The sequence below is a fragment of the Parus major genome, chromosome 2 (genome assembly GCF_001522545.3).
Source record: "Parus major isolate Abel chromosome 2, Parus_major1.1, whole genome shotgun sequence".
Classification (NCBI taxonomy): domain Eukaryota; kingdom Metazoa; phylum Chordata; class Aves; order Passeriformes; family Paridae; genus Parus; species Parus major.
Window position 1 is genome coordinate 31709881 of NC_031769.1, and position 26410 is coordinate 31736290.

Sequence of the window (26410 nt, forward strand, 5' to 3'; positions counted from 1 at the left end):
TGTTTCAGCTACTCTGCTTTCAATTTACTAAGAATTTTCAACTGCCACTTATGGGTAAGACATCCTGGATTCACAGGTATTGAGCAGTGACCAGTTAGAACTTGTTTTGTCACCAATTTCTCTGGCATATTCTATCAAGCTTTTAAGATGCATGATGGTGTTTTTTTAACTACTTGTTAATAGTTTCTGGAACCAAGACTAAGAAATAGCTAATGCAATTACATTTCATATACTTACCCTCTTAAAACCATGACAAACTCTTCTGGTGGCCTTCCCTGACAATCAGGATGGAAAATTTGCTGCAAGGGCTTTGCGGTCTTATTCCTTTTGCTGTGGCAACATCAACATTCAACCAGCCACTTGCCAGAAAGCTAAACAAAGTCAGTAGTGTTTCTCTCATTCAACCATCTCACCACAACTCCAGCAAGTGACAAGGATGGCACAAGAGAAAGCTGGACTACCCACCCTGCTTAGCCATCCCACATAACCACAAACTGATTCTCGGGGAAGACGAGGCTCCTGAAAAGACAGGTAAAAGCTGACTTTATCATCCACACCCCAGTAACCAAGTATGGTTTAACCCATATTCCAAAGTGACACGAAATGCAGAATGAAAGACAAAAAACCACATTATCAGTGGACTTAACTTTTATTGAGGGGAAAAAAAAGGTTTACATGTAGCTGTAGGTTTTTACATCCATACTTCCAAAAGTTCAAAAAGGATTGGAAACAAAACTTGCTCCATCATTATTTCAATACCAAAAAGTTTGTGACTTTTTCTTTCATGAACAGCAAATTATATAACTAATTGCTATGTTCAATAAATATTTTTTCTTCTGCACCAATTAAGGGGAAATACTCAGCCAAGTACCACAAAGACCCCAGGAATTAAACAATTTTAATTTCAACTGTTATCCACTGTGTAGCAATCCAGAAACTTTTTCTATAAAACACGCAGCCTTAATTTTGAGTGTACAAGGATCTATTCTCCCAGTCAGTCAAATACCAAATTCTGATCTAGCTCAAATAGTCTACTCTCAAAGCAACTACTTGACACATTAAAAAAAACAAAACCAACCAAAAAAACCCCCCAAAAACAAAAAAAACCCAATCCTCTGGTTCATGACTATCTAAGCAAATTTATCATTACAGAAAAGGCTCAAAGTCATTACTTGTTTATCAAAGTAATAGGTAAACATTTTAACAGAAAGATTAACAAGTTACTTGGAAATGCAGGTTTATGTTAAAGTATCCGAGTGTGTATACTACATATGACATGCAAGCTTTAAAAATATCAACGCTCTCTTCTGATTAGTCAGGAGTCCAACTGTTGTAAAAACGAAATAGGAATGACTTCCAAAATGTATCAGCACTTTGGGTTTCTCTATTTCATTTTACTCAAGATGTTTTACTACACAAAAACTACAACAATTACAATATTTAAGAGTATTACAATAAGAAGGGATGGAAAATAGGAATACTTCAACTGAAAATATGTATATTCTAAATGAACCAAAGACTTGTGAAAGAGCCGGAAGGAGAACAAGAAAGGGAAGATGGAAGGGAAAGCAGTAGGGATGCTAAAGATCTGAACTTTGTATTTAAAAATCAAGTCCTCAACTGTAACTCTTCTAATCTTCAGTAGCGCCCTGGAAAAAACAAAAGATGACACAATTACTAATTACACAATCATAAACTAACTGTACACATTATTTCAGCTTAACTGTGCCCAGCTTTTTTTGCTTTCACATTCAGAATTCCCATTGATCAATTCATATAACAATGTTTATGTCAGCCAGACTGTTTATTCACTTGTATTTACTTACTTGGACTATAGGAACGGGATCTTGATCGCGATCGGTATCGACTATAATAAGGCGATGGTGATCGTCTCCTTTAAAGGAAATTAAAAAAGAAACCAAACAACTTCCATTATGAAAGAACCCTTATTCACATCACTTCTACAGAACAGAACCACTTCCTTAGCACTGAAAGACTTGGCCTGCATGAATGATTTCTGCTTTATTTGGCTGTGGCTTATGGTTATTTAACAAATGCTTTCATATTTCTCTATTTGATGTATTTAAACACTAAGATATTCCCAGACAAAGAATTTAATAAACTCTCACTAGCCTTACATGAAGTGCTTTTCCAGATGCCTACAATTCTTGCTGAACAACATTCTCTGAAACCAGATAACTTTCTAAACAGCAAGATGGTTATGAAATGTCAAGCATTAAAAATCCCATCTACAAATAATCCCTTTTTAAACAGCAGTGTGTATCAGCTGTCCCTCGTTCTATATACAGCATAGAAAAATGAGTTCCCTTTTTATCTGTCCACTTGATTCCTGGGGTACATACTCTACACCTCCTTCACGTAGCAAAATTAACCCCCTGCCCAACAGAAAAACCAAATTCCATAAACACTGAAGATTCTGACTACTTTAATCCCACAAAACATATGTGAATGAGGCTCTAACACATAACAGGCATGAATGCAGAATATTACTATAAACTGAATAATGTGTTTTGTCATCCAACTTTTCAACCAATCACCAAACCCACTGTTAAAGAAATAAAATAAAGATTAGGTACCTGTATCTGTAGTCATATTCTTCATATCTGTCATATCCTCTGTCATATCCCCTGTCATAGTATGAGTCCCGGCGACGACCTGCTCCACCGCCACCACCTCCTCCACTGCTATTAGGGGAAAAGATAAAACAAAAACAAAACCCCCTTTATATATCTAGTCTTCACCTTGAGTTAAATTATTAGATAAATTATTACAAATTATTTAAAATATTTCTAAAGTGGTTGGGTAGTAAATCAGACATTGGAAGACTATACCACAAAAATATACAAACAAAATATTTAAATAAAAACACCTGCAAAAACTCCCGGAAAAACAACGGATCTGACTCTAATTCCCATCAAAATCAAAGGCAAATGGCCACCTTAGTATTTCAGCAGGCTAAGGATACATCAATTGATGATGCTAGATATTTTTTAATAACAGGTCCTTCAATATTTTTATAAATAAAGATACAATAAACCACAGTAGTATTTAAGAGTGTATGTGAACCACAGTACTGCATTCTTTATATTACTAATTTCTTCAACCAGAATCCAGAATTCAGTTTAATCCTATTGAACTTACTGTGTTGGCCTGCCCATGTAGATGCCTGGGGTGGGTGTATGTGCTCTCTTGGTGATTGAGTAATCCACTCGAATCCTCCTGCCATCCAGCTCCATTCCATTTGCATGCTCCATCGCCTGCAGGAGAGACAAGGAACAGGGATGTGAAATCTGCAACCTACTGGTAACTATGGAAGGCAATGTAGAAACACATTATTTTCCACCAGAAATACAAGCCCAGAACCTGTCTTGTTTAGACTGGTTACTAGTGCCCCACTGTGGCGACTGGCTCATCTCTTGTCCCCATGCCTGTCTGCCGGTGGTTACAGGACTGCACTGGGGTGCCGAACTCATGCGACTCTCAATCCCTTCTTAAGGGAGCACAGGCTAACCACTAACACAGCCACTCTCCCTAGACTTTATCTTCTACCCATCTGAAAGGTAAATTCAAAGTCAAAACAGCATTTTTCTGAAAACTGCATCTTTCCTACCGCCGTCTCTGACCCAGAGGGGACGGGCGGATTCAAAAGCTGTGCAAAACAGTGGCTTCCTGTAGGGTGCATATGGCCGGATTACTGCTCGTCGGCTGCCATTTCATGCTCTCCCAGCCTCCTGCCATCTCCCTTACAAGGACCTACTTCAGCAGAGCTTAGTAAAATGGCGGGTTCAGCCTACATGGATACCTAATTACAACCTTCCTCCCCACTCCCTCTCACAATAGCAGCTCGCTTAAGTGATACACACAAGGGTCTGCGCTCAGACGCCTGTGCCCTCAGAACCGCCCGCAGCCCCTGCACACACTCGCTGGGTGTTCCAGCCCCAGCTTCTTCACTCTGAGAATCAATACAATGGCCTTTCACAAACTCAAACCATCAAAGTAAGTTTTTCAAAGGAGCACAGCGTACTTTTGAGAATTTTATTCAGGCAAAAGTAACCTAAAAAACACAAACCCCAACAAACAACAAATCCACAACAGTTAATTTTAACAGCTAATGATGACTTGAAAGGATTTTTTAAATTTTGCTTTTTGAATTTTAATAGATTTTGTTAGCTTCTACAGGATCTCTGAAATACCAGTACACACCTCTTACTTCTCTACACTAAGCACAGCACTTAGTCCAATACACATGATTTTAGTTTTTCATGTGTGGAGAAAACACACTGTTACAATCTTGAGTCAAGAACATAACCACTTTGCAATTTTTTTATCAGAAAAAACAACGACCAACCTCAAAACATGAAGCTGCCTCTTTAGCATAGAATTTTTTTTTTTGGTTGAGTAATTAAACATTTATTCAAAAATCTCAACTCTCACAAGAGCCTTCCTGAACTTACATACGTGCCATAAAGGAGACACAGAAACCTGACATCTGCATGTTTTAACTGCTGTGCCCAAACTGGAAGTGACTGATGATCACTAATGCATTTATCAAGATTGAGTTTGTATTTTAATAATGCTGTTTGTGTCCATACTATATCGCCATCTAGTGATTTGTGTTCCTGTACAAAACTAACTACATTTAGCCAACTGCAAGGCACAGCAAAGAGCATTCCAAGTCCTTCAACATACACTAAGGTATATTTTGTGACTAAAACACACTCCTCATCTTTAGTTTTCTAGCCTTTAACACCTTTTTCTTTTTCTCCATAAGGATGATGTAAATGAAAATAAATCTGTGCATGCATCCTAGAAAAGTATGTGTGCACAAACCTAACAATGAAGGCTGCAAATGTCTGGCTGAAAAATTACCTTTATGGTGAAAAGCATCTTTCTGGAAATGCAGCAAGTTAACTTTTAAGAAATTTTCTGCTGCATGGTATTTTTAAGTCCAGTCAACAACTTGCAGAATAGTAAGCTTAGCTGACAAGAAGCCACCCCAAATCCAGAACATCTGGCATGTCTTCTTTAGTTAAGCCAACAAACACCTCTTCAAGAGGAAGAGTTCTTTGAGAGGGGGAGCAGTACATAGAAGAGCAACATACCAGCAAGAGAAATGAAGAATTAATTTGAGAGTTGCCTGTTTGTTTTAGAAATACCAGGAAATGTGTTACATTTCAGTGGATAAAGATTAGTTCATGGTTACCAGACTGCACAGAACTCCTGACACCCTGGTCATAATGTCTAATGGCCTACCAGATATTAAAACATTAATTTTCTTATGGTTCAGCAGCTGTCAGAAATAACCACCAACTAAAAAAACTTAAAATAAAGAAAATCTGTAATAGATAGACAAAAACAATAAAGCCTCTTAAAATTCTGACAGCATCCCTAAACGCAGGAAAGCCAAAACCTACAACAATTAATAGTATGGATCACTCACACTCAGTAATTAGCAACTGGAAATTCCTTCTAAAGGGGTTCCCAGATTCTCTGCACCACACTCAACGTGCACACCTCAGCTCTTTGAAGTAAAGTACTTAAGCTGACATTATAAGGTAAGAACTGCTGCAAGATGACCAAAAGACCTCTCCGAAAAACTGTGTTCACATAACTGATACAACAGTATTTATTTTGTATGAAGGCTGTAAAAATATATTAGTGATCCTAATCACTGGCATTTCTGTGCTTTATTGAAAGTTAAAGGAGTTTACAAGAAAATTTTGGATATTACAGTCTTCTTGTATGTCATATTCAAAACAAATTTCAGTTTTCTTGCTGGTTTTGGGTGTGCATGACTGCTGTGTTAAGACTATTTGAGTGTCAAAGAGAAAAAATTGCATATTCTTTCTAACAATGCTGAAGACATTCTCAAATACTGTTTTTAAGATGACAAAATCAAACTTTTAAAAGAAAAACCCAAATATTATTTGATTTTTAAGATACACAATGCCCTCTTAGGAGTCTGTCACCAATCTATTTTTATTACAACCTGGATTCTTCTCCAAATATCTGAATGTTGTTAAAAGACTTGTATGGTTTTTGCAAGAGGACAGTAAGCAAGAAAACAGCATTCCTATAAACAGGTATTAATTCTGGTAGCAAATTCTATGGAAAAGTCATTTTTGTAGGCTAGAATACACATCTATATGTCTGCAGTCAGAACTAGGACTGGGAATGGCATAGGTTCAATCTTGGATTACATTTTTAAAGTTTTACAGTCTTAAACCTTCAGCAGACTATCCATAACAAGAGAACTGATTATCTATAAGGTGTTGGTTTGACAAAATGAGCAGTTCATGAACTACAGTAGCATCTCCAGTGGCTCAAAGACAGAAAGCATGAAATTTAACAAAGATTTCAATGTAATTTGATATTTAATAAAGTATGTGATGTTTTCTACGTTTATGACCAGTTAAGGTAGAGTAAAACAAGTTTGGAAACACAACTTTTAATTAAATGCTTACAAACCTACATGGGTGGCTGATATTAGTTAAGCAATCAATAACCCACTAAAAAAATTGAAGACTTTCAGTCTGGGTAACTATTTCAATAACTTGACATCACTACAAAGTTAGCAAAATACAGACTGAGTACACTTATATAGTCAAACATGAGCAGCTTATATTGTGACTTATTTTGAAAATGTGTTCTCACAATTTAAAAATAACACAAGGTACTGCCTTTTATTTTGTTCCCCTCACTGTAGTTTTGGGGGTTTGTTTTTTTTACCAGAAGTTCTTCTCTACTGCATTTAACGCCACTGATAAAAACATCACCTCTACTCTATCACAGGTACAGCAAGGGATGAAAGACACAATGGATTAGATTCTCCCCCTCCAGTGTATCGATTGCCCATTCAGTTCTGGATTTACTGAGAGCAACTGAAAGAAAATTCTAAAAAAAAAAACCAAAAACCACAAAAACCTGATGGAATTAATAAAGAAATAAAGAAACTCATCTTTTTACATCTGCTGCAGTCTGTCAAGTTCAATTCAAGTGTCCATTTCACTTTTGAACAATACTCATTTCCATTCTCTAGTTTGAGATTTAAGCTTTTAAACATACACAATTATGAGATTAAAAACACAGATTTAATGTATTACATTTAAAGCATATTTTAGAGCTTCAGAGTATACAGGATTTTAGAGAATATGAGGAACTGGATGTTCCTTTAAGTATCAGTAATTTCATGGTATTTCAGAGTCTCCAGAACTAACTTGTAATTCTGAACATTTAAGACCTTCTAGTACTCTTTTCTGTTAGGGTTGTTTTTGAACAATACTTAAACCATTTTTTCAACAAGCCATGGCAGTTTTGTTCAGTAACATTGGTTCTAAGCTCGTCTGCTTGTACCACAGATTATATGTTTTTCAAATTGAACTGATGAACTCCATAATTATTCTGGTCTTTGGCAACTGAATGATGTTAATGGTTTGTGCTGATTATTAATGAACAGTACATCAGAAAATGGTTCTGGAAAGATGGTAAAAACTTTTTGAAGAACATTTAACTGACATTAGAAAATTCCGTATTGCCAACAGCTGCTGTAGCTGCTGCTTCTTAGATGAGTTCCTCCTACAGACAGAACATTCACAGTAGCCTCAGTTTAAACAACTAACACGTCGCAGTCTGAGCTACTGAAAAGCTGATTTAGCAGCATATGAAATCCCTGATAACTGTTTTAAGTTACCAGAACAGCCCTAGAACAGCCAGCACTTTTCACTCGTGATTTTCTCAACTTACTGTTAAGTAAGACCCTGACACAATCAATTCCTCTCCCATCAACTAATTTTTTTCTCATCCAAGTACATAGAAGTTTGTGATCCTCTAAAACACATGTGATGGGCAGATGAATATCCTCTATAATTTAGTGAGAATATTGCAAAACAACATTACAACACTGGCTCCATGCCAGGGTTGCCAATAATGCAAACTCCCTAAGAGTGTGAGAAACAAGTCTTGAACCGATGTTTACAGATAATGCCCTTTGCATGTGGCCCACATAGTTCTGACTTGGAAAAGGGTGGCAAAGACAAGACACTATACCACCCAAGGCAAAAAAACCCATAGAAATTATTTTTTTAAAAACAACTTTTTGAAATAAAGCAACTTCACAAAATATGAAACCCACTATACCCATTCTAAAAACAGGTACATAATGACAGAAGCTTTTCAAACAGGCTTTGAACAAGGTGACAGACAAGAACATTGACATACCAAAAACTCATGTTTCTAGATAATGATTAGACATTCATCAGTTGTTTCCTAAGACATCATCAGTCCTTGATATTTACTGTTATCACACTTCGAACTCAAGACAGTGTCCATGAATATCTTCAATATGGATCAAAACCTAAGAATCCAGTCGAGTGTTATTTTGCACACACTACACCACTGCAATAAAAGACATCTGATGGAAAAGGAACTTTCTGTCTGATCATAAAGTTTCATCTTAACCTCAGCAGAGTTTCAAACAGAATAGAACATATTCTACAAGTAATCTCCTGGATTGGACACATGCTTTGAAAACTTCCTCAGCCCTGTTACAGTGCAATGTCTGAAGCTACTGTGATGCTTTTGACAGCTTCTCTGTGTAGTAATCAAAAGCTAAGCTTGTGTTCCTCTTTATAACCAAGATGCTCATGAACAGCTAACAACAAGGCTGTTATGGTGTCAAAATCTGAGATTCTGAAATTTTAAAACAGTCTAAGTAAAAATAAACTTTAAATCTGCCCATTCAGTGTTTTTAGGACACTGAGAAGTATCGTCTCACCCTGAAGAAATTCTATTTTACATTGTCTTTGGAGTTCAAATACATAGAGAGCTAGCTGACAATTCAAAATCTTTACCAACTTATGGACACTGTACAACTTAGTTTCATAATCATGACCCAAAGCAACATTTTAATTAGTTCAATAACTGATCCAGTTTTTAAAAGTGGTAACAGGGATGACAAAGATCCTGAGGGATTTCAGCTCAAGAGAATCCATGCACATCTGACACCGATCAATCTTCAAGTTATGAAAGTTTAAACAACTACTCACAATTAATTTGATGTAAAATTTTAGTATTATCTGTATTTCAGAGCATGTCTGCTGAGATGCTTCCCCGTGTTAGCCTTTCTGAAGGGCAATAGTGAAGATTATGGAAAATCCTCATTTTCCTGTAGAGTTCTACTCTCATTAAATCCATCTATCTTTAAAAGGGCTGGAATTTAGTTCAACAGCTCATCTCTTTATTTAGATGTTTACGATGTTGAAGGTTTGGAACTCTGGTTATTGTTTTTGGTTGGTTGGAGTTTTTAAAATTATTATTTTTAAAAAGGGTTACCTACTCAGAACAGAAGTAATTCAAGTACCATTGCTTTAATGCAAACTCAGCTTTTCAGACTATCTTCCAAACAGAGAACAAAACACATACTTCGACTTTCCAGACTCTCTTCCAAACATTGCTTCATTTCCTTCATTCTTCTCCTAAAAGGCCTGTCACAAAATTTCACACCTACAGTTAAATGTCTATCTATACCTACATTTGAATGTATGTATGTACCTACATTTGAATGTATGTATGTACCTACATTTATGTATCTCCCCTTTTCAACACCAGTTGCCGTTTACTGCAATCTTCAAATCTGTCCTCAAGGCCCAACAAATAAGTCAAATAAACAAGTTTTTCTTCTGTCCTTCTTGCCAAAGTATTTCAGTTATTTAAGATCCAGGTGTTGGGAGGGTTTGCATCCTTTCCCCTCCTTCAGGCACCAGCCCATTGGAGAAAAGAAAAATGGGTTTAATTACATTCCAAATTATTTCAGTTCCTGCTTCAGGCCCTAATCTTGACCTCCATATTTCTGAATGCAAGTAACATCCCTTTTTGTTTTCCTTCACATTCCAGTTTCACAGCATCTGCCAAAACAGCTTTATACTAAACAAATTACTTCATGCTATTTACATGGAACATTTTAAGAAATGCATGGTCTCACGCATGACCATTGCCCATGGCAACCAGGAAAAAAACCTACTTCTAAAGACATATGAAGCTGTAAGACAGACAAAACTTGTATATGACCGTGCCAAGGAATACTGTGCAAATATTTTGGATGCGAAGTGTTTTACAAAACAGACACTTTTTCAAAAACCCAACAAATTCAGTGTGAACGGAAATACAAGGCTAGAAGTTAGAAGAGAGCAGGCCCTTAAAGACAGATGGATATACAGCTATGCACCCCATGAACCTCTTTACCAACCTGTTCAACTGAGACTTCAAGAAAATATACAAGGGACACTAAAGTTTTGTGTCCTTTTACATACCTCTATAACCTGCAACAACCACATATAAATACAAACACAAAGACTACTCTTCCCATAAACTGATTCTCAGTTGGATCATACTAGAAGTCAGACAAGAAGTATAGTTCAATCAAGTAATCCACAAAACAGGTTTTTTTTCATTAAAATATCAAGTAGCATCAGAGTTCTTATTTTTCAGCTCCTGATAGGTTCCAGAGTTGTCATTCTCCCTGCCTTTAATGTTAAATGATCTTTAAAGAGAGGGGTTGTATTTAGTATCTCCTTATAAATAAACTTAACAAATGCACACAGAATCAAACAGCACATCTGCCCAAACCTATTAATTCATAAACAAGATGAAGTGTATGACTCAGTTTATCCCAAAGAAAGAGATAATCACACAGTACAGGCTTGAAGACTTTTTTTAGAGGGTGTCTTTACTTTTAATAGCAACTTAACCTACAAATTTCAGTAAATGTGGTTAAGTTCATGGTAGCATTACAGGGGTAAAAAAGTCTGCTGCTTATTGTATATTGTAATGTCATGAATCGTAACACAGGCTGCTGTTCATATTCTGATTCTTTCCTTACAGATCAATTATACTAACAACTCAGTCTAGCTATTAACAGCTGTTAAACAACCAGGAAGGCAATTGACCAAGGCACAACTCAAGACAAACCCCATCGATTTTCAAACGTACAATGACATGCCTAAAAGGAGAAAATGCAAAGGGAATCTCCAGAATTTTGATCCAGAAAATGTAAGATTTTAATTTCCAAAATATTTCAAAAATACTTTAGATATAGAAGCCTCAATGATTTATTTGCATTTTGAAGTAACAGACTAAAATTGAAGTCCAGTGCTCACTGGTGATTTAATACAGACAGCTTATGCTCAAAATCTGCCCATGCATCTGAACACTGGACTCAAATGCTTCATTTGTTTAGAAGTGCCACACGACTTGAACAAAGCATTTTAAATTAATCTCAGCATGAGAATCTCCTAGAGAATACACACTCAAAAATTTGTTTTCTTTTTACAGACAATTAATGAAGATAATGTATAAAGAGCACACCTGAAAAAAGTAGCAAAGCATGCATTTACCTCCTTAGAATCATCAATTCTCTCAAAATAAACGAAAGCAAATCCTCTTGATCGTCCAGTCCGTTGATCATAAACCACATTGACACCAGTCAAAGGTCCGTAACGGGAGAAGACCTCACGTAAATCTCTCTCAGTAGTGTACAAACTGAGACCAAACACTCCAAGACAGGTATTAGGATCTGGATTAGCCTGGTAACACAAATATTCAACTCCAATTAATTTTATTTTTAAAAAAATAAAATTAAATATTCTTATATCAAAAATCATCAATTATAAAAAAAATTATCTGAAGAAAACTGAACAGGTTAATACACAGCTTAACACTTCAACAGTTATCACTCTAATTATAAGATAATTGCAAAAAAAAGCAACTACTTTCAATGGTTTTAATTTTATAAAAAAGACCAAGACATTTCTCATGTTGGTAAAAAACTCAGCTGATAAAATTTAAGCATTCTGATCCACAGAAAAGCTACAGAACAAGAGGAACCCATATTACTAGTATTTCATACTGAAATTACCAAGAAGGGGCACAACAAGGACATCATGTGAAAATTTGTGCTAAGAACAGGTCTGCCAGCCTTAACTCTCACCTTCAGCCCTTTTGCATGGTCATCATAGGCACTATAGAGCAAACAATGCCTCCAGCTGCCCACTACACGTGAGCACTTGAGCTTCTAAGTACAGACAACTGAACTATTATCCAGCTTCTACTGATACTTCTCCACCTCAGCATTTCCTGTCCAACTATACTGAAAGTCAATATTTACATTTGTAAGTTAATCTTTCCACTTGTCAACTGGATAAAAGGCACCTGCTTCTTTCATCTAGGGAGCAACATATGTTTACAGTACTGTGAAACTGTAATCCAAAAGCATGCATATTTCTTTAGCACAAAACTCTTGACTCTCTAACATTATGTGGGATACTTCATAGGTTTCACTTCAACTAGACAAAGTCAAATATGTAATAGTACAAGGTACAAGTTCTCTTTTAGGATCAAAATTTCTCTACATGCCAGAGAATTCATAACTAATGCCAAATCCTCTGTAAAAATTATTTTGATCAATCAACATGTTTTTCAGTTCTGTGTCTGGTACCTGCAATACTAGAGACAGCAATTTAAAATACCAGCAACAAGCACAGAGATTTAATGTTTCTCCCAAAATAACAACTGGAAGTTGACACATCTGAAACTGAAACACAAATTTTAGCTAAGCATAATAATTTATGCCTCAGAGCCTGCTTTTCAGCCTTATTCAAAGATTGAAAAGGTTTAGATCTCCTGTTGTATTTTTTTTCAGTGCATTTGTTCAGGACCTTATTGTGAAAAAAAGTGAAAATATTTGAAGTCTCTTTTTTCCCATTTGTCAAAGTTCAAACTTCTGCTTTAAGACATAAATCTTTTGCAATTCCTCACTATAGTGGAAGAGCAAAAGACCTGGCAGTTTGTAATTCAAAAGTTTTAATTATACACATCAAGATATGTATTTTTTACTCCATATTTCAAACTGATAGTTCAATGGCACTGGCAACTATGCTCATTTTATTAAGTATAATGAAAACTGTCTTTTAAATCATTGTTTGGGTAAATTCCTCCACACATCCATACCTGTTGCCCTTTTTTAACATCTCTCTTACACATAAACCGTATTAATTTTTCTGAAGCAAGAGATGTCCTGAGATCAGTCTGAAGACCTTAAGTGACAAGTGACAACTATACAACCACTGGAAGGCCAAAACTGACTGTGGAGGACTAAAGGGCATTTGTATTAGGTTTTTGTACTGCCTCCCATCAACCCAGTATGCAAGCTCTCTCTACAAGAAAGGAAGTGGCAAAATTGCTAGCAATTTTCCTGCTTTCATTAGGACCTCGTTATTAAGGGGATTTCAAATCTTGTCTGATTTTAGTTTCATTTTGACACTGTTAGAACTACTCCTTAAAAATACTGAAAAAATTCACTGTGAAAACACTCGTAGTGTTTCAAAGTCATTTCCAAAGGCAGAAAAACATCTTCACATAGCAAAGCATCTTAGTATTTCCTAAAGTAGTAAAGTGGATTCTTCTACCTTTCCCCAGAAAGATGGCTAACCCTCTTGAAGTTCAGCTATTCCTGCCTATTTTTCAAGTCACTAGATTAATATTTACTTCATCATGATTAGATGCTGGCAACAATCCATAAAAAGCTACTATGTACATTGCTTCACCACAGCTTCAGCCACTGCATGCTAGCACTGCTGGAGTCTTGCCTCTTCCCCCTTTTGTCCACTCCCTCACATTGGTACTAACCTGCTCCTGGTGATCTGCTTCACCAAGATAGGACAGCAAAAAAACTCTGTATGCTTTTTGAAAGAATTAATAAAAAAATCTGCAGACCAACCAGATTAAAACTAAAAGGATCAGAAATATATCACTGCCCTCAACAAGGAAAGGGCGAGCTGTGCAGCTGTGTGCAGTGACATTCATTTAGATCAGCCTGGAGTGATGTGAAACAAGAAGCTAAAGCACTGAAACAGGTTAGACAAGAAACTGGAGTGGAGGGCTATGAAGATGATTAGAAGATTGGAGCACTTCCCTTATAACGAAAGGCTCAGAGAGCTGGGCCTGTTTAAATTGGAGAATAGATGTCTGAGAGGGCATCTTATCAATGCATACAAATATTTCATGGGCAGGCATCACAAAGATGGGGCCAGACTGCCCTCAGTGCTGCTAAGCAACAGGACATGGGGCAACAGGCACAAACTGAAACATGGTACATTCCATCTAAATGTGAAGGAAAATTTCTTTGAGGTTGTCTGAGCACTGGAACACACTGACCAGAGAGGCTGCCAAGTCTCCTTTTCTAGAGGTGGTCAAAACACACCTGCATGTGATCCTGTAGAACCTGCTCTATGTGCACCTGCTTTAGGGGGAGCTAGACTAGCTAATTTCCAAAGATCCCTTTCAAGCCCAACCATTCTGCTGTTACAAAGAAGGACACAGAGAAATATCAGAATGACAAGATTAGTATTTTAGATTTTGATTGGTGTAACTATACTCTCTCCTGCTCATACAGAGACACTTCTCATTTACATTTTGAAAGACTGACTGTACCTCCTTTTCACAACTGTGAATTCTTCTAGTCCACTATAAAGATTTTCATATTACCTAACAGCACAGGGCTTTACTTCAAGGTAAAGCAAATTAAATAATCAGAAGCATAAAATCACAAGCAACTTGCAACATATTCTCTATAAGCAAATAAACATTTGGGAATTTCTTTCTATGGGTCCCTATGTCAATCTTATCAATACTGTCAGGTTGCCAGCACACACAGAGGTGGTCTCATCTTTGTAAAGTGTACATATACTTGGAACTGTAACAAAAAAAGAATCAGAACTGCTCAACTTCTAGAGCTGATGGGAGCCCATGTCACTGTATCTGCACATACTGACTTGCAATAGAATGTTTTTCAATTAATTTCCACAACTTCCCAGTCAGTTGCAGGCCCAAGAAATAAGTGCTCAGCTGTAAGGATAGCGACTGCTCCACACACAGCCCCTACTCCCAGCCACTGCCCATATCCTCCAGTGATATAACAGCATGTCAAACTCAGCCTGCAGGTAATCTAGACTACACTGATACAAGCAGCAATTGTTTTGTCGATACTCAGCCCTTTTGAACATGACGTACTCTGCTGCCAGTGTGCCTTCTCCTGTTGGACATTGGAGAATGACTACGGCTCCTTCGACGACGGTATTCTGGTGTGTACGATCTGCTTCGAGAACGTCTCCTATGGGAATGAGAATGGGATCTGGACCGCGTGTAACGTCTGTGCGAATGTCTTCTGGACCTGGATCTTCGACAAAGACAAAGCCTTTAGTCAGGTCATGCATATGGTCATACTTTACTGAACGGTAAACAGTACATTTTCTAGAGAACAAACTTTTTTTAGATGATGCCTACAATTAAAGCCATTGGGCTTCTTCTACCTTGCATATCCAAAGATTGCATGGATCTCTAATAACCTGCTTGATAGCATGATAGCACCATTTTTAACTCTTTGAGAGTACTTCTCACATACACTGAGGACTATACTCACAACAGTTTTCAGGAATTTCAGAGTTTAAACTTACATGAGCTTGGCTGCTTATCTAACTAACAACTGTACCGTGACACAGAAACTAGATATGCCACACTGAAAGGGACTGTTTTGACTGAAAAATTGAAAAATCTGGCAGGACTTCTGTGCTGCAATATCTACAAGCAAAGTCTGTCCAGGCAAGAAAATTACTCCAGACCAAAAAAAAAAACAAAACCCAAAAAAAACCCCAAACAAACAAAAAAAAACCACCAGAAAACACCTGCTCTACTTCTCAAGCACTTCTTTGCAAACATCTTGCTGACAATAAGCTGTTTAAAACAGGTAATCATCTGGCTAAACATCGCAAGAAGAGAAATTGTAATATTAGCTGAACTTCGGCAAATTCAGAGCACAGCAACTCTTTCAGTTGCTCTGGTATAAAGCATATAAATAAAAAATATGTATTACTGAACTCTCCCAAGAACTGGGAAGGAGAAATAATGTAAGACTATTCCTTCTTCCCCTCCAGCGCTACAAATGCTGTCTTCTGGTTTCTCTCTTGGTTATTAGATTTGGTAGCTCTCTCCATTTTCATCAATATGTTGGTAAAAGGGAATAAAGAAGACAGGTAGTATAAACCAGGTAATACTTATGGCACATTTAGAGAAAAAAGCCCAAGACATTCTCTTCTGATCTGTGCAAGCTCCATCAGAACCAAGAGCTACAAAGCTTTATCTCCACAAGTCCATACTTGGGGTAGAGAAGTACAGTGAAAGACATGTGCAGCACTGAAAAATTAATTCAAATCTCAAAACTCTCATAAATCAAGAACCTATCCACACCCAATTTAAGACAGTTTTTGATTATATTTTTAAAGCCTCCAATGAAAGAATGTCAAGACCAATTTTTCCCATATTTCCAACAATTAGACAGCTTACACTTCTTATCTAACCCTGATGCCTTTGCACCAGGTCTCACCTGACTTGTGTTTTTCCCCATAAAGGAAAGGTCCACACAAGAATTCCCCCATAAACAATTTTGGGAGAAGGAAGCAGGAGCTCCACAGAACAGAAATGCAATTCATTCTCTCTCTTCTGGAAGAGACAAACCTACATACTTCAGTTGTGAATTCTACATTACTACTTCTAATTATAGTATTCTCTCTATTCATACCCACTAAATAATTTCCCATCTTTGTCCACCTATATGAGCACAAACAGGCAAATTAACATATCCCTGTTAATACATTCCAAAAAGTTTATCATTTTACAACAGGGGAAAAGAAATTTCATCAACCTACTAAAATAACAGTAACATTGAGCTGACATGAATAACTTTCTGAACATACCTTGACTTTGATCTTGACCTAGAGTGCGATTCAGAATGTTTGGAAGCCCTCGATGGACTGCGAGATCCTGACCTGCTCTCTGATTTTACACGAGCAGGACTCCCAGCTGGAGATTTTGACTGGGAGCGAGACTCCTAACAAAAAAGACAGTATTAAAAATGGTATTGGTTGTGTAAATGCCTAACTCCTAACATTTAAAGTACAGTAATTCTATTATATTGATTGCTCCTGAAAAATAAATGGTTAGGCAATACCCTCCAAAACAAATTTCATTTTGCTAACCCACTGTTAATATTGTATGCTTGCCTCAAATAGGTCCCTGCTTGAACCAGATCACCAATTCGCTATTAACTAAGTAATCATGCAAATTCATCTACAACTTGATCATACAGACACTGGAACATAAACCATACATTTACTTAACCTAGGACCCATTCATTCTTCCAGATTCTTTTAATTCTACTTCACTCTTGCTTTCTACTTTTCTTCATTCTTCATTGAGTTTTTCATTTTTCATACTTCGTGTATTCTTCCCCAATTCAAACAATTCATTATAGCCTTAAAAAAATATTCAAGTGCTTCTATCTGACCAATCTTCTGTTCAATTTTTTCCCCCATTCAATTTTAATTTTCTGATCTTTAATACTTTTCATTAGCCTTCTTTTATCTTGATTTATCTTCCACATTCTTGGAAAAAACTCTTCAATTTCTTCACGAACATTAACCTTAATGGAAAAAGAACATTTAGTATATTTAAGCACGTGGGGATTATAAAACTCTGCTGGAGTTCAGATGTTATCTACCAAATTGAAAAGCCAGCAGGTAAAGTGCAAGAAACTATTTTATAAAACAACTTTTTAAAAAAATATCTTTAAAACTGTATAAGTGGCTATGTTCTAACAATAAGCTTACTGAGTTCTCAGTGTTTTACTGTATTTGCAAAGCTACCCTCCTCCCCTCTGAGATTTTTTTGGTAAGATACATAGATACACTAAAAACTAATTAGCACAAATATATTTAAGTATTAGTATCAGTGATTCCCCCCCCCTAAAATGATAACTATGTGCTTCTCAGTATCGAATATCCCAAATTTTACTCCTACAGATTACTAAGACACTCTCAGTTCAACAGAATGGCCAAAGATTTCCACTCAAAACCTATCTATGCACATACTTACTCGCATAATACATGCACACAGGTATAAGCAACAAAAATTATTATTCTTGCTAGTTTTTCTTCCTCATTGTTATCCTGTTTTCCTTATATAATCCATATAAACTAAGATGTAGAATCATACAGTTAAAGCAATCCAATAGAAGTAAAAACAGGGAAGGGTTTTTTTCTTGCATGGTAAGACACACAAGAGAAAAACTAGGAAAACAAGCAAACAAAGAGCAGGTTAGGATTTCCTCACATTTTATAGTGTACAGCATTTCTAGGGAGCTTAGCTATAAAAATCCCTACAGAATAGTATGCTATATACATTTGCAACTTCACAAAATACTTCATGAAAAAAATGCATAGCAAGTTCCCCTCACAAAGATAATACATTTCATGTTTATTTGCATGATTTCTCCTCCTGACTGTCCTCAAAATTTCTTCTCTTTCTTACTCTACCTATGTCCAGATTTGCATTTTATTTTGCAGTTAAAAGTCTTCATTACTTTGCGCTGGAGTTCCTTTTCAAAGGATGCTGGTTCTCCTCTTTCAAGACAGTAAATTCACCAGAAATGGAACCTGAGAGGCTCCTTACGAACAACTATTAGAGCCACACTACCATTCCCCTTTACCTCAATAAAAAGGATGAAGGATTCACAGAGAATGTCACCTACTAGGATGATAGGCCTGCCAAACTTTAACAATGAAGGCCAGATTCAAAGCTTGGCTGTGAAAGGCAGACCATGTAATCGGGTCTGCCTAACATGTTATCCTTATGAAGATGGCCATGTTCTGAGCTAACCACAGGACTTCAATGAAATAAATTATGTACATGCCTTTAAATATTACCAATTTGTTGTTTTGACAATTGAAATCCACTGTTTACAATAAAGAAACATTTATCTTATAATCACTAACACAATTTTTTTATCACCTCGCCTCTGTCTTTGTGCTGTTCAATGTTTGACACACTCCTAAATTCTTCTCTTTATAACTCATCCCTTGCAATAATTGCCAATTTCTCTGGGAACTATTTGTATTTCTCTCCCTAGTAAAAATCATCAGTAATAACGAAAAACATTCAAAGTGACATCAGATTTAGAAAACACCTGTAAAAAGACAAAGAATTCAACCTCCTCAGACACTCTTCCTTCATAAGGATACTGCATTGTCCATACTTTTTACATCTGAAGGATCAATTCCTGAACAAGAACTCTGGAAACTTGAACAAAGGCAACCCACCCACCCCCACCTTCCCAATCCTGCAAAATCTAGAAGTATTGGGAAATGCCAAAAATACAATGGATCAAATTGCTCCCATACAATGTTGAAGTCAGTTTAGTTCTTAGTTATTCAAGTGAAGCATCTTACAATACCACCCACAGAGTCTTTAATAATATCAGCTAAGACACCAAATCTGTATAAAGTTGACAAAAGCAAATATAATATAATTTAACATGGGTTAAGTCCTTTTGGAAATATCTGTTTAAGACCTTTAGGGGCTGTATTCACAAACATACAACTTGAAAACTGCAGTGACAGAGGGGACCATGTAAATTCTTAAGAGATTTCAAACTTCCTCAACCAAGTAACTGTAGGTGTAAACTGCAGCTGAAGAGAGATTACCTGATAGCAGTTGCACATTGGCATTGGCAAGCAAGTACATCTCATCTTCTGATGCAGCATAGTTCACCTAGTTACAGCTCCTACAATGCTTCCTTCTAAAGGAGACTAAGGGAATCACAATAACCTGCAAAAGTTTAAGGACTTAAGGATGATGCTGAAAAAGTACCTAGTAGTATTTGTATCAGCAAGACTACAGGCAGGGATGAAGGGATTCAAGGAAATACAAGGGGAGACTTCAAAGAATTTTTCTCCTCTACTTGCCACTATAATTAAACAATTAGCGAGCTGTATATTAGTCCATACCATAGACCAACGCAATCGTTCTTCATGAATTATTTATATCCATTCTGCAATATGTATGACAGAAGTATTCAACATTCTTCGTGTATCATCTCTAATGTAAGAAACTAGACAACTCTATTACCCCAAAGCTAAACTACTAAAATACCTCAATTTTGTACCGGTCTTAAAGCAACCTATGCATTCCCAGCTGTTCTTACCACAAAAACTAAATATTGTGTCGAAGAGAAAAAACTAAAATTGCACTTTGGATCTTCAGAACTTTTTTATCTTCCTGTTTTAAAGATCCCCAGACATTTACGGGCCAGAGACTAGACTCAGCTTAAACTCAGCTCCTCATCCCACCAGCTTCCTAACTAAACAGTACCTATCTTAATGCCTTGGGCTTCATTATGCAGTTGTCCAGTCACTGCTTTCATCTTTACAAACTTGTAGGCAGATAATTCACTATCCCCATTTCAAACTACCTATATTTGCTGTCACTATAGCCTGCAGGAAAAGAAACAGAGCTTTGTAATATTCTTCAGATCAAACTTCCCTTTCACAACAAATCCTGCATCTGCCAATAATACTTTTGCCAGCAAACACTTCTCCCCAAAACACCCACCCACCCACATTAAAAACATACACCCTTCCCTCCCCAAACAAATACCAAAAAAACCCAACTCAATTGTAACAGTGTGCTTCTTCAGAGTCAGATGTAGTGGTTCCCTCAAAACACACCAGGAAAGGGAACTAATGATTCACCAAGAATTGGCACTTAGATACAAAATCATAGACAAAACACAAAATCTAAGGTTTCAGCTTACTGATTTCTCTGGATAAAATGCACAGCTAGAAGCATTTAAAGAGAGCAATGAGTATTTTTTATCCTTGTTACCTTCTTTTTTCCCAGGAAGAGTTACAAACCAAAGTGATATGGAAAAGATCTCTCCTCCTCTCCTATTACTCCACAATCATACAAACCCAGACACTGAACAACTATCAACAATGTTAATGATCCATTTGAGCCAGGTATCAGTCAGTCCATGTATTTCATCCAAACTGTTTAACTGATCCAAAAGTTCCATCTAACACTTAAATTCCTTGATTTTTTTCAAAAGAAATCCTATTTTCTAATGTAATTACTATTTTAAAAGCATTTAAAACACTTTTATGCAGAGGATAACTCAGATGTCTTGAAGAGGTATTCTTTCTATTTTCCACCCATCAAGAGAATGTATGATAAAGAACATGGAGGGGGAACCACAACCAAACAAATTGACCAACCAACCAACATTCCCATCAAACCAACCCCCTGTTTTTCAGACTGCTCTTCTGTCCTGAACTTGTCATGCCTTTACCTAACTCTCACCTTACAATTTCAGAGTATGACTGCAAGGCTATCAAAATTTAAAGTGAGATGCTAACTGAAAAATAACAATGTACATTTAAATTAAGCTTTCTATAGTAAAGCAAGGGAAATGAAAAAAATACCCAAACCATTAAACCACACAGAAATTTCAGGTGAAATTAATTTGATCAGGGGTGAAAAAAAGGACAAGATAAAAGGTCTTGCAAGACCATTTCCAAAAATCCTGTTAAAAACTCGTACCCAAACTAAAAAAAAACCCAAACAATCAAACAAAAATGAAGTTGAACTGTATTAAAAAGGGACAGAAAAATATAAGCAGTCAAAAAAGAAACATGAATTTAGCAGCAGCCCACATTTGCTGGATAAAACTGTTAAGCTACTGACATCTCACTTATGAGGACAAGATCACACTTTGGCAGCAATCTACCAACTTTCCTTGAAACTCACAAGAGAAGTTAAATCCTTTTTGCTTAATACTCTGTTCGGTCCCTATACTAAAAATAAAATGAATCCCTTAATTAGCTACTCTTCTATAAATGTTACAATAGTACACATAATAAGCTGTTGTATAAAAAGTATCACATAAATTGTTACCTTGAAGACAGGGGTATTTTAAAAGCTGCACAACACAAAGCTAACACAAGCAAACTATGTATTCCTCAATGATCCCCCTTATGAAAACAAAGAAAAAAAAAGAAGCTTCAACAATAAACTATTTGGAATTACAAGTTAATCTTCTCACTGAAGGAAGGGTTCTGCAGTCATTCCTCTGTCACACATGGAAGACAGTAAAGAGAATTTGTGTTCAAAAGGAGCAGTCCTCACAGCTGACAAGGTCCAGAACAGCACAGAACATATTAAGTTTGATTAAAGCAACAAAAAATAAAAATTGGACTTCCAGAAAAACTCCCACACTGGTCATTAAACACTGCAGGGTGATCACAGCACCCTCCGAGTGACTGCAGAATCCCTGAGCATTACCAGTCCATTGTGCTTGTGTTTGAAAAGGTGTGGGAAGCAACATTCCTTCTTTTCTGTAGAGGTGGCAGACTGCCACTGCAGGAGAGATGGAAGAGCTAAGCAAGCCCGACCCTGACACCGCTGGGATTTTTATTGCCAAAGAAATCAATTTAAAGTTCATCAGTTAGGTAATTCCATACTTGTTTAAGTATTTTGCATCCAAATTTCATGAAGCAAATATAAGGCACTTGCACAGCTAAACTAACCCAAAACCAACTTGTGTACCTATGAAATATACATATTTCCTTCAACAAGATGGGCATCATGCAAAATCCATTTGAAAATCCATTTATTGAAATGTTCCATTAGATTATACTATTTATGTCACTGTAAGATCCTACATAGTACAGGATCATTTAGAATGAAAATAACAAATATAGAGCTGCAAAATGGAATTCTGCCTTTGTTCTGATAAAAGTTTTTGCCTATTTAGACAAAACAACATATTAATACTGGTGGAAAACGACAAAACTGTTAAGATTGCAGAAATAAAATGTTACCAGAAGCTCAAAAGAAAAAAAAAAAAACCGTCAAAGTATCAAGTTGAGCTACTGAAGTGCACGTCTGTTCAGACTCCCTTTTCTCCATTGCTCTGGGAAACATCTAAAGCTGCACCACAGACTGAACACCAAATAAACAATAGCCTATAAAAAATAACAAAAAATATGAAAGGAAGTAAGTGTTGCCTGCTATCTGACAGAAATAAAAGATAAAAAAGGCCTCATTTGTCTAATCTGCTCACAAAAATCTTTCAATGATGACAAAATACTTGATGTTTGCAAAACCAAGTCACTAGATAAGAAGTACAATTCAATATATTTTTTATTCTTAATGTCTATAAACTTAGCTCTAGCACATCCACTATATTTTTAATTCTTCTGTCAATTTCTTTCTATTAAATCATCATGCTTGAGGAGGGGGCTTTCTTCTGTTCAATCCTTAATAGAGAGCTTGCTTAAGTTGAAACAAAATGATACAAAAACAGAGCAGACAGGTATTGATTTCTCCGAGCATATTCTATTAACAATTGCTTTTAAAAAAAGTGCAAAGGAATGAGCTCAAGAAGGAAAGGTCCGAGCATATTCTATTAACAATTGCTTTTAAAAAAAGTGCAAAGGAATGAGCTCAAGAAGGAAAGGCCCTACAGTGATTTTATGCAGTACTTTAGAAATGGAAGTTTTTGAAAGTGCAAACTAAGCTATTTAATCGGGAAGTTATTTCCATAATTATTAATTTCCTGTTCAGATTAGTTAATATGATTTTAAAATCATAAAATAGAGACAAAGCACACACAAGTATCTTACTGTTGATAAAATTAGCATTTAAAAAAATGATGCTCATCCTCAACTTTCGCTGAAGTGCTTTTAGGACAATAAGCATCTACAAATATAAAAGGCCTTAAACTAAAAACACCCTTACTCCTTTAGCATTCAGTTTTTAAAAGCACATCACACTAATTAGCACTTAAACTGAGAGGGGGTGGAAGAATTGAAAGGGTACTCAGAATTGTTATTTGTGCCAAATTCCACAAAAACAGGTTCTTTACAAACTTTCTTCCAGATTCTGCAGTTCTTTCTCACAGTGAAAACTTCTGCTTTACTTTCAGTGCTCCGTGCTGGGATGTAGCAAACATCAGGACATTCAGTGCGTGATAGAGTCCTATCCATCTGGGAATAGCAGACTGAACACTACAGCCTCAAAATTACATGTACTTAGTTTTATGTTTGTGTGCACTTTCATTTGAAAATGAAATATAAAACATTAGTCTGAAATATAATTTCTTATTTCGAAAAATTTAGTACCATCACAACAAAGCAGTATTACTGAAGATGGAAAGAAAAAAAAAAAAAAAAGGCTTACAAATATTCTTCAGTAGAACTACAAAATCCTCAACTAGAAATCTATGAAGTACCTGCCATTATGCTCAGTTATGCCATATCGATTGAGAAATTTCAGTGCAGGGAGCAAAAACAAAAGTAATTTTCCAAATGAAGACTCAACACAGTCAGCAGTTCTTTCCAACAGGTAAATTTTCCATCACAAAAAAAAAGGAACAACTGATAAGCCGAAGTCACAGAACCTGGTACTGTAGGACTTTTCAGACTTCAGGTACTTTCAAAACATTTTACTTCTATGTTTGGCAGGTGGTAGTATGCAGAAATACTGAAAATACAGAGCTGTAACAGCTTTGTAACATAAACAACAGATCCATCAAAGATCCCAATACCAATGTTCTGACAATTAACCTAATTTCTTTCCTAACAATTACCCACATGGTGAATACAGACAAGAAAATAATCCTTAATATAAATCTTGACTGTAAAATGGGAGATTAACATTATTCTAAAAAAAGAGAAAAAAAAATACCCAAGCATACTCATTGCTTAAGTTTCTGAAACTTAGTTGTTTCCCCTGCAGAGATCTGTTTATTTACCCCAGTATTGCTTAGCTACACAACCACCTTTTGTCCAAGCAATCAACACAAGAGCAGATTTTGTTTACCTCACTCAAAGCAGCTGCAGTTATTGCATAGGTAGGTAAAGAACTTGCAGCCTATGAATTTGTTTTCTAATCACCACAAAAATGGCAACAATAGTCATGTAAAATAAATTTTTGGAAGGTAATGTCATTCTTTCAAGATTTTATTGCTTGTTTCCCCAGACAGTAACTATATATGTACTGCAAAGCTGCTGTCACTGGATCATCAGAGAGAGCCACCAAGAGGATGCTCAGGTGTTCCTCTAAAGAATCTCTTAAAAGCACAAACAAAAAGAAAACCTCTGCAAATTAAAAAAAAAAAAAAGAAAAAGTAAATTGCGATGGAGGAGCACACATTTCGTTCCTGTTTCAAGCAGCTACTAATTATTGCTTGCCTTGATCATTACTAAAAAAAACCAAAACAAAAACAAAACCACAAAAACACTGACAACGGAAGGGACCTGTCACACGTGTACATGAAAACCCGCAGCCATCAGACGGAATACATAGGCCTAACGAGGTTACAAAGCCACAGCAGCTCGTTCGAAGCCTTCAGCTGCACGATCGATGACTTTCAATGGTTTAATAACGACGGCCGGACCTCCCCAGTGGCCGGAGGAGGCCCGGCCCGCGGCAGCTCCTGAGCCGGGAGAGACCGCGCACCTCGCACAAAAGGACGCGGGGTCCCTCCTCTTTCGGGCGGGAGGAGGCCTCGGCGGCCCGGTCGCGGCTGGGGAAGCGGGAACGGGCAAGACAGGGACCTCCGGGCCCGGCGGCAACAAGGCGGCTCGGGACCGCGGGAAGAAAGCAGAGCAGCGGGGAGGAACACCGGGGCTACGGCAGCGCCGTTTGCACAGGATCAGCCTGCGCTGGCTGGGCGGGGGCCGAGCCGCAGCACTGGGACCCGGCTCCCGCACCCCGCCGGGGCGATGGGAGCGGGGAGCGTGAGGGAGAGACGCGGGCAGCGGAGAGGGACGCGGGCCGTCACCCACGGCCCAGGCAAGCCTCGGGCACCTGAAGGAGCCATTTTAGAGCCAAGCTGCACTGCCCCCACCCCCGCTAGGCCCGAGGACGCCAAGTGCCGCCACCCACCGCCCCCCGGTCCGATGCCCCTCTCGACACGGCCCGCACTAGGGAGGCCACTCACCCTCCCCTCGAAGTTGTTCTCCTCCACGTCGCTCATATCGGCAGAGTCCTGGCCACGGGGCTGGGGCGAACGGGGGACGCTAGTCCCGATTAGCAGCAACAACACCCACGGCCACTGTTATCGCCGCCGTTGCCGCTATTGCCGCTATTGCCGCTATTACCGGCACCACCACCGCCACCTCCCGCCCGCGCCTCCCGCACCGCCGCAAAATGGCGCCGCCGCGGCCGCTCCGTCTGCGCCCGGCACCGCGCTCGGGGCGGGGCCGCGCCCGCCCCTCACAAAGGAGGCGACGAACGCTGCGGGGAGACCCGCCGCGCATGCGCGCCCCCGCTGCCCCGGGAGCGCGCCCGGGCCGCAGCGGGAACGAGCGCGCTGCTCCCCGGCCCCGCCCCGCCAGGTGTGGGGGTGCTGTTGCTGCTGCTGCGAAATGTGGAATATGTAAACAAATATCCTTTGAAAGGATGTCTTTTGATGTCTGATATTTGTGAACTTTCAAGCCTAATC

The 26410-nt window shown here is 37.7% G+C and overlaps 1 protein-coding gene and 1 long non-coding RNA gene across 7 annotated transcripts; one reads left to right on the plus strand and one right to left on the minus strand.

Annotated features, from left to right (window-relative positions):
* Positions 1 to 630: 630 nt before the first annotated feature.
* On the minus strand, positions 631 to 26135 carry TRA2A (transformer 2 alpha homolog). 6 transcript variants are annotated; one of them, XM_015618682.1, is made up of 8 exons: positions 25907 to 26135; positions 16824 to 16957; positions 15085 to 15250; positions 11412 to 11600; positions 3163 to 3278; positions 2598 to 2702; positions 1827 to 1894; positions 631 to 1649 (listed from the first exon to the last, which is right to left on the minus strand). In XM_015618682.1, the coding sequence occupies exons 1-8, from the start codon at positions 25940 to 25942 to the stop codon at positions 1639 to 1641; spliced, it is 825 nt and encodes a 274-aa protein (XP_015474168.1). In that variant the 5' UTR covers positions 25943 to 26135; the 3' UTR covers positions 631 to 1638. The 6 variants fall into 6 exon arrangements, with proteins under 6 accessions (XP_015474168.1, XP_015474167.1, XP_015474169.1 ...); XM_015618681.1 differs by having other exon boundaries at positions 2598 to 2705; XM_015618683.3 differs by having other exon boundaries at positions 2598 to 2705; positions 15085 to 15244; positions 25907 to 26114.
* On the plus strand, positions 23198 to 23647 carry LOC107200331. The gene is made up of 2 exons (XR_001519592.3): positions 23198 to 23352; positions 23420 to 23647. It is a non-coding gene; the product is annotated as an uncharacterized LOC107200331 (long non-coding RNA).
* Positions 26136 to 26410: the final 275 nt, after the last annotated feature.